This window comes from Nothobranchius furzeri, chromosome 1, assembly GCF_043380555.1.
Source record: "Nothobranchius furzeri strain GRZ-AD chromosome 1, NfurGRZ-RIMD1, whole genome shotgun sequence".
NCBI lineage: Eukaryota > Metazoa > Chordata > Actinopteri > Cyprinodontiformes > Nothobranchiidae > Nothobranchius > Nothobranchius furzeri.
This window is the reverse complement of record NC_091741.1, coordinates 107,958,578-107,967,850: the sequence shown is the minus strand read 5'-3', so window position 1 is coordinate 107,967,850 and position 9,273 is coordinate 107,958,578. Positions and strand designations below refer to the sequence as shown.

The window sequence follows — 9,273 nt, the reverse complement described above, 5'->3', positions numbered from 1 at the left end:
TAGATGATACCGTCCCCAGAACCAGAACTTTGATCACTATTTCTGACTGCTAGAACTGTTTGTCCAAAAAGAGCTGAGTCAACTGAAGCATGATGAAAATCAGAGTAAACACAAAAGCAGACATAAGGACACATGAGGGGGATGATGGGTTTGGGGTGGGTCGTGGACAGGGTTGTACCTGCATGCGGTCTGTGCTGCCCACTGGGAGAACATAGCTCAGTAAAGCCCTCACCAAGGAGCCTATCCATAGGCGACTCCCTGCCTGGGTCGTAGTCACTGTCCCCCGCTTCACTGTCTCCGCGGCCGCTGTCCTTCAGGCTGAACTTGTCCATCTCATTCAGCGCGTATCTGCACAGAACCAACAAAGAGCTGAAGCATCTTCCCAGGCAGCGGTGTTATCACCATCAGAGGAAGAACGTGCACTTTCCCCAGCATGTTTACGTAAAGTATGTAAAGTTACGGAGCGTCTGACTCAGACGCGACAAGCTGCTGGATGTGGACATAACTGGGTCTGGGAAAGCTCTGGAAACAGACAGGAAGCCGTTCTGGGGCGGTACGGCGCTCCCATGATCGTATTTGACATGTGTGCTAAAGTCTGACCCGTGTGCGTTACCTGTAGCTCCGCGTGTATTTGTTGCCTCTGAAACTTGGTCTTGGCTGGTACTGGCCCTGATGGAGCATGGACAGAAGCTGTGAAACTTGCTACAATCCCAAAAGAAACACAAAAGACAAGAAAGACAAAAATAAAAGAAAAACAATGAAGTGGGGGAAATGAATGGAGTCAAACAACCAAGGGCATATAACAATGTTGGGTGGGTGGGGGTGGGGGTGCTTTGAGGGAAGTACCAAAGGGGTGGGTGGGGGTGATGGATCTGGGATTTACTCCTCAAGGTGATGGTAAACAAAAACACTAAAATAACAACATATGGTAACAAGGAATACAACGTAAACACTTCATCGGAACAACTTCAGCTGGAGTAGAAAGGGGAGGGTCTTACCTCCACGGGAGGCGTGGCGTGAGCCAGCTCCAGAGCAAAGTTCTCTGGCACATGATTGGAGGAGATGGTGACCAGACTGTTGAGCGACTGCCTGCTATGGTGGCTCTGTCTGCTCCCCAAAGTGCCTCTCTCAGGTGTGGGGGAAGGCAGGGGGGAGTGTGGGTGAGATCGGACCGGTAGGGTGCCATTGATGGTGGGGACCAGGGTGATGTCTGCCTTGTGGATCTGCCTGGCAGGCTTCTTGGGGTGGTTTTGGTAGCTGCTCTCTGCCACACGGCAGTTATAGTTGTGCCTGGGGTCTTTCTTTTCGCGGCTGCAGCGAGCAGTAGCGAACATCACCATGACGATGAGTAGAAGAGCGCAAACAGCACCGAGAGAAATTATGACAATGAGGGAGAGATCCATGGAGGCCTGGCCGGATCCGGTGGGGTAGAGGGAGGGGAGGATGTCCATGTTCTCCTGTAGGGAGAGCCTGAGTAGGGCTCCTGTTGTTAATCTGCTGGTGCCCCTGTCCTGCACCTCCACTCTAATCTCCATCATGTCCCGTGGAGCCTGCTCCAGGCTAGCGTTGGTTCTGAGCTCACAACGGCGAGCATCCATCACAAAAAGTCCATCCTCATTGCCGCCAACGATGGCACAGCTCATCTCTCCATTGGCACCGGAGTCTCGGTCTGTGACTTTAAACGCCGTGACCAGCTGACCCGGCGATGCGTACTTCCACACAGAAAGTTCAGCTGTGTGATTCCGAAGAGAAGGGGAGTGAATGATGGGCGGGTTGTCGTTTTCATCCAGAACCGTGAGCAGAACAGTGGTGTTGGCTGACAGTGGCGGGTTCCCCCCATCTCGGGCCTGGACAGTAAAGGCTATCCGGCTGACGTCTTCATAGTCAAAGCTGCGTAAAGCATAGATGGCACCATTGGAAGGGTCAATGGTGACGTAGGTAGAAATGGGGCTCCCTTGGACCTGAGTGTCAACAACGGTGTAGGTGACCTGACCGTTTGTCCCCAAATCCGGATCTGTGGCCACCACGGTCATAAGGTAGGCTCCAGGAGAGTTGTTTTCAGACTTAAAGACCTCATATCGGGTTTTCTCAAAATGTGGAGGATTATCATTTTCATCCAACACCTGAACAGTGAAGTGTTTGATGGTAGAGAGGCTGGGGGAACCGCGGTCCTCGGCTATGACCGTCAGGCTGTACTCGGACCTCTTTTCTCGGTCCAGAGAGACATTGGTGAGGATCATGTAGTTCTTCTCGTGGGTCTTCTGGAGCCTGAAGTGGCCGTGGCCGTGCAGTCTACACACCACCTCTCCATTGAGGCCTGCGTCATTGTCATCAGCACGTACCAGAGCTATGAATGTGTCCACAGGGGCCCCTTCTGAGATGTAAGCCACTTCCTCCTTGCCTTGAGTCATCAGATTGATGTTTATCTCCGGCTTGTTGTCGTTCACGTCCACCACTTTCACCACAATCTTGCAAAGTCCAGGTATAGAGTTGGGGCCGAGGTCCTGAGCCTGAACATCCAGCTCGTAAGAGGCCGTGGCTTCATAATCCACTCTCTTGATGAGCGTAATGTGTCCGTTTTCTGGGTTTATCTTAAATGTTTCTAAGATCTTAGGTGGGACGTGGCTGCTGAAAGAGTAGACTATTTTACCATTAGTGCCCTCATCTGGGTCTGTGGCATTTAAATCAATGATGAGCGTCCCAAGGGGTGAGTTTTCCTGCAAATGGATAACATATGCCTGCTCTTCAAAGGCTGGGCTGTTGTCGTTGGAGTCTGAGATGCTGATCTTGAGCAGAGTGGACCCGGACTTGGGGGGAACTCCGTTATCTGAAGCGGTGAGCTGCAGCTGGTAGCTGGACTGCACCTCCCGGTCCAGTTCCCTCATCACCACCAGCTCCGCGTACTTGGCCCCATCCGTTCTGGTCCTCACGTCGATCTTAAAGAAGTTATTGGGGGTGAGGGAGTAGGTGTGTAGGGAGTTCTCCCCCACGTCCGCGTCCACGGCCCCGTCCAGCGGGACGCGCGTCCCCACAGACGCGCTCTCGGAAATCTCGATGGGGACGATGGCGCGGGAGAAGTGCGGAGAGTTATCGTTGATGTCCAGGACCTCCACCTCCACATGGAACAGCTGCAGGTACTCCGTCGGCAGCGTCACCACATCGAACTCAATGGAGCAGTTGGAGTTTTTCTCACAAAGCTTCTCGCGGTCGATCTTGGCGCCGATGCTGATCTCCCCGTCCTCCTCCCGGACCGTCAGCAGCGGCGCGCTGCCCCGCTGCATGGCGCGGAACCGAAAGCTCAGAGAAGTCGGCAGCTTGGATAAAACCCCCTCAACATCCTCCTTTAATCGGCCGATGATCGTGCCCACTCTCTGCTCCTCGTAAACTTTGTATTTGAGCGTCTTGGCGGCGGTGCTGTGCAGGAGCGCGGCCAAGAGCAGAACCCCGAGCGGCGCCGTGGAGAGGAGAATTCCTTTGGTCTGGATCCGTCTGGAGCCCATCTTCTGCAGCTGCAACCCTGGTCCTCACAGGTCCGGCATGATCGATCATCAGCTGCTGACGCACAAAAGCAGACAAACTCTCCTCTTCTGGGGAGAACAGCGCGCGCGAGCCGCTCTCCTGCAGACTGAGCTGATGCCTGCGTTCACATGCGCGTCGCTCCTGCGTGTGCGCACTGCTCAATGAGTGAGAGCGCTGTGCAAAGAAAGAAGCAGCTTTCTCCTAGTCCGCGTGTGTGATGGGGGAGTCCAGCCTGTGTGTGCGCGCGCGCTCGTGCGCCCTGCTTCACGCGCCCTTTCTTTCTATCCACCCGCCCCTCACCCTGCCCCTTCTCTTTTCTCCAAATAAACCCCCGCACCCCCAAATCACCGGAATGGCCTCCTTCCCCAAACCCCCACCCCGCTGCTGCTGACCCCCCCGAAGTAAAAGTGTGCCTCAACAATAAACCAAAGGAGAACTTTTTATGGACGCTGCCACTTTCAGCACCGCCACCACTGACCCCGGCAGACTTACATTGTTAGACTGGGGTCTTGAGTCTTCTGCCCCAGAAAGACAACAGGAGAAGCTGAAGGTGCCAGTCACCCATCAGACCCGCTGCTTCCCCCCCCCCCCCCCCCCCCCCCCCCCCCCACACACACACACACACACACAATAAAGCTGTTTTTCTAATCTGGACCAGTCCTCGCCACTAGTGTGACATCCAGAAGGTCTCTGCTGCTGATCTGTTGTTAGTCTGGAACCACTTCCAGTTCCACCAGAGATCAGGTGAAGGTTTAGCCCGGACGTCAGAAACACACACACACACACACACACACACACACACACACACACACACACACACACACACACACACACACACACACAGCTGTATGACAATGTTTAATGAACGCCTCCAGACCCTGATCAGCCTACAGAGAGCAAACAAGTGGGCCAGTGGAGTTCATGGGAGCAGCAGCCATCTGGCTCCCAGAGCTCCAATTATCATCTACTCAGACAGACCCCCACCCCGCAGGTTCTGATAAATAAAGTCTAACCCCTCCCCTTTGCTGCTGCCATCAAATAAAATAAAAACGTGATAATCAGTGAGAGCAGCTTGGTTCAGGTGAGCGTCTCATGCTGCTTCATGGATAGAGACGCTTCCCTAAAACCCCTGGAGGTGTAGAGGGTGCAGCACAGACGCGTGGCTCTAGACGAGCGCACGGTTTGGTTTCAGTGCAGCAGATGATCCGCTCCTCTGTGATGGATTTTATCTGCATTTTAAATTCCTGCGTGTGAGCCGTGGGAACGAGCCCTCTCTGCACCGCCATCTGTCTCTGAGCAAACACACACACACACCACACACACACACACACACACGGATGAGAGTTAACAACATGTTTGTGTTTGTGAACATCATCATTGTGTAAAGACTTGTGTTCTCCACGCTGCGTCGGAGACTAACACCTCTGTTCACTTCTGTCTGAAAAGTCTGTCAGATGTAGATCAGCGATCTTCTAGAAGACCTGTCCTTAATGATTCTCTTCTTCCTTTAACCCTCTTCGGTCCGGAACCTGACTGCCAACACACATCAGAAATAACAACAGTTCATAACGGAAAACACTTCTGCAGCACGAGTGAAGCAACAGAACCAGAAATGTCGATCGTTTCCTCTCATGGACTTCATAGAGAAGCTCAGAGATTATTCATTCTTCTGCTGATCATCTGTGTGAAGAATCCAGAAGGAACTGGCCAGGTCTCACAAAAGCTCATATGGTCAGTGGATGGGTGCTGGGTTGGATGCAGGGACTCGGCCCTCAGGGACCATAACATTAGAGCGTGGAGTGAGGAGGTGCAGGGTGAGGGGTGCAGAAACTTTGTTATTGAAATGAAGCAAGAGACCTCGCTAACAAAGGGCCGTGTAGCAGGTGGAGGCAGGGCGGCCGGGCTGGAGGAGGGGAGCCCCGGGTTCTCACATGACACACAGACAGATAGATACCTCTCAGACTCTGGCGGTGCTCAGCACCTCCGTCCCATCAGGTGGAGGGGAAATGCCGGCGTGATTCTGTGGTGGGAGAGTTGTGAAGGCATGCGAGCGTCCGCCACCATCTCATCAGCATGCTGTTAGCTCGTGTGAGACAGAAGGGGTTGGGTTATGAGACATGATGGTCTAGAAACAACTTAACACTTCATCTGAATCCACAACTGGAACGAGCAGAAAACAGCCCTTTAGCACTGCTTACCTGGAATGGCACCAAGAAGCATTGTGGGAGATGACCTCGTGGTGCTGAAGGTTGTTTCCTTACTTGGAAGGTTCTAGTTTACTTACATGTATTTAATGATGTGAATGGTGCACGGACGTAATATATATTTTTTTTGGGGGGGGGGGGGCATGTCCCCCCCCCCCACTTTGTCCAAAGTCAAGTTTTGACCCCTGCACTTTTTACCATCCGAAAACAATATTACTTTATATTAAATTGACACTGGTTGAGCTCTAGGACCAACCGGAAAACAACTGTTTCCCATTAGAGCATACTGTAAAGATTCCCTCCACCCCACCCCCGTGCCCCCCCCACCCCCGTGCCCCCCCCCCCCCCCCCCCCACACACACACACACACTTCTAAAGTGAAAATTACGTCCATGGAATGGTGGACTGTTGTTCCTGTGGTGCTGGTGAACTAACTCCCTTCAGCCGGACGCTTCCTGCTCAGCCACGAGATTCTCTTTGTGCTTCAGTCTGGTGAAAAATGCGTCTCTCTTAATGAAGCTTTGCTTCATCAAATCTTCATGCCTCCTCCGTCTGCCACCTTCACTGCAGTTCAGGATTAGATCAGATGTTGAAAACTTGCGAGTTTTCATTTTAGTTGCATCCTCAGCACACAGCATGAAGTTCCACGGCAGAAAGTGATCCCTTTATAACAAGATCAACCACAGAGGAAGTGCTTTCTTTTGATGCCGTCGCAGTGAAGCGATGTCACAAAATTACACAAGACACCTACAGAATGTAGGATGACAGATGCGCTACGACGCCAGTTGCAAATTGGATTCTTCCTCCCTCTTGTGTCTCCATCATTCATTGTTAAACATTGATCTTTCATTCTCTTTCATTAAACAGACTTCAGACTCTGGCGTCAGCGCCTGTTAGGGCCAGAATAACGCTACGCTACCCAGAATTAACTGGGGGTTGGAAAAATAATAATATAAAAGGGGGAAGAAGACAACTAGTGGCTTAAAGTTTAAAAGTTTTATTTCCATTAAAAAAAGGCGGAAGTTCATTCAGAAATAAACCACATATAGGAGGGGCTGGAAATAATAACAGAAATAAGCTAGCACAGCCCAAAAAGCATAAACAGTTAGGTAAATAGGGCTGACAAAGACTATTTAACTTACAGGGGGAACCCAAAGCAACCAAACAAAAGGTCTGGTGGACCGGTCTATTACGCAAAAATACTATTCTGAAACACAACACAAACTCTGGGGTTCCAAGGGGAAAAGTAAGGCTCAACAAATAAACCCAAACTCTAAGTTCTCCATCAAAAGTTCACAAAAAGCCACAGTTAAGGGCGTTAACGCTCACAGGGAGTCTGCCGCCATCCTGCAGCTCCGTGAGTAGTGGGGCAGCTGACTATCAGAGCTGATGAAGTCCAGGTGTGCTGGCGCGGAGCGATCTGACAACGGCAGGTCTTGAGCTGGGCTGGGACGACTTGTTGTTGTCCCGGCAACAGGGCAAGCAGACATGGAGGCAGCCTTCTTGTCACCGGCAGGTCACATCTCAACAGCTGTGCCATGTGGAAAAAGCAAAAAAAAAAAAAAGAAACCCAAGGGGGTAAAACCACACACACACACACACACACACACACACACACACACACACACACACACACACGCACACCTGACCAAAATTATGATCCAGTGTGCCCTAAACATCACCAGTCATAACAGCCTTAGAAATAAAAGCCCGCTCTTTAGCTGTGGAGCATTAAATCATGTTGTGTTGATTTCCAGAGATGCGCAGAAACCACCGAAAATCTGAGAGTTTGGTGCGCGCACTAGTCAACATCATATATGTATGTCTTGTACCACATAATTTTTAATCTGAAGCCACATATTAAGCATATTCAGGGCAGAGTATTGTTCCTGTTAGTGTTTAGTGTGAGATGATAGTAAATATTCCCTTTCTTTCTCCAACAACTTTACCTGATAAGCTAACTTTAGGCAAACCAGCAGCACAACAAATATTTTCAAATAAGACTCACAAACCTGAGTCAACACCAGTCTCATCAAAGCTGGGGTTCTGTCGTGGTACTTTTGGTCTGAAAAACGTCCTTATGTCCATCTTCACTCATGCGTTTCAGGCAGAGAGTGTAGAAGAGGCTGCTGAAGGGCTTCTTCTTCAGTGGTGGAAGCTCAGGCAGGCTGTATACAAACTACTGCCAGCTGCTCCCTCTCTGTTGGACTTTGGTACTGCATGTTACTTCCGCGTTTTAGATCCGGGGCTTTTCATTAAACATTTGGGGCTTGAACCCAAGTAGCCGGGCCTAACGCCGCCCCTGGATGGGTCTGATCTGCTCCAGGGATGCTGAGATTTTAGAAATGTTTCTTCTTGTAGTTATCAATCGTTAGTTTAGCCTCTGAATATTGTTCTATTGAATGGAAGCGCCCTAACCCTAGCCCTAACCCTAAACCTAACCAGGAGTTACAGTCGTAAAGTTTTAAGTACCTCGGTCTAAACAGACTAACCGAATTCCCCATCTAATCTGTAAGTAAGGACATCTAAATGAGCCTTTAGGGCAGCACTAATACTCGACTTCAGAGGCAGCATTTCCCTGGATAAAGACTAATCTCTGATTATCCCATAAAGCAGGCCCAGCTCTGATGACATTGGTAATACCACTTGTTTGATCGGCTTCTCTCTCGGGTTTAATGTTCCTTAAGCTGTAAGTTTTACATCAATACCTAGTCTTCACCCATGCGTTGTTTTTGTGTGCAGAACCATCTAGCTGCTCCCAAACATGAAACATCAGAATCAGAAGGTTTTATTGCCATGTGTGCGAGAATCACAACGTTAGGAAACTGCTGCGGGACTTGGTGCAAGAATAAATAAATGATAAGCAAAGTTAGAATTAAGACATGGAGGCAATAATTAGAGAAGCAGCTACTTGATAGATGAAGTCATCATAGGTTCTGTCAGAGCGGGTCAGTTCAGGTGCAAACACAACACCGGGTCATGTGACTGGAACAAAGCAGCTGGAGTGGGCGGGTCCAGGATTGGCGTCCATTGGTCCGAGAGCAGAAGGGAAGAAACTGTTTTTGTGGCGAGAGGTTCTGGTCCAAATGGATCGGAGCCTCCTGCCAGATGGGAGTGAGTCAAAGAGACTGTGTCCAGGGTGAGACGGGTCTGCTGTGATCAGACCTGCACCCCTCAGCGTCCTGGAGGTGCACAGGTCCTGTATGGAGGGGAGTTTGTAGCCAATGACCTTCTCAGCAGAGCGTACAACACGCTGCAGCCTCTTCTTGTCCCTGATGGTAGCTCCAGCGTACCACACGGTGACTGAAGAGGTGAGGATGGATTTGATGACTGCGGTGTAGAACTGCCTCATCGGCTGTCCTGATAGGTTGAATTTCTTCAGCTGCCTCAGGAAGCTCATCCTCTGCTAGGTCTTTTTTATGATGGAAGTGATGGTGGGCTCCCACTTGTGGTCCTGGGTGATGGTGGTGATCAGGAAGCGACATGAGTCCACGTCAGACAGGATTATGAGCACCGGGTTGTTGTGGCTGCACCAGGACACCAGCCGTTC

General features: G+C 50.7%; 1 protein-coding gene across 3 annotated transcripts in view; it reads right to left on the bottom strand.

Moving 5' to 3' along the window:
* pcdh18b (protocadherin 18b) overlaps positions 1-3,761 on the bottom strand; it is a 10,411-nt gene extending 6,650 nt beyond the window's left edge. The window contains exons 1-3 of one of the 3 annotated variants that reach the window (XM_054738890.2): positions 999-3,761; positions 614-702; positions 233-348 (exon numbers count right to left, since the gene is read on the bottom strand). In XM_054738890.2, the coding sequence (XP_054594865.2) occupies positions 233-348; positions 614-702; positions 999-3,500 (2,707 nt within the window). In that variant the 5' untranslated portion in view covers positions 3,501-3,761. Of the gene's footprint in view, positions 1-178; positions 349-613; positions 703-998 lie in introns of all 3 variants that reach the window. The other 2 variants (XM_015965578.3, XM_054738889.2) reach the window with 2 other exon arrangements.
* Between the last annotated feature and the right edge of the window lie 5,512 nt (positions 3,762-9,273).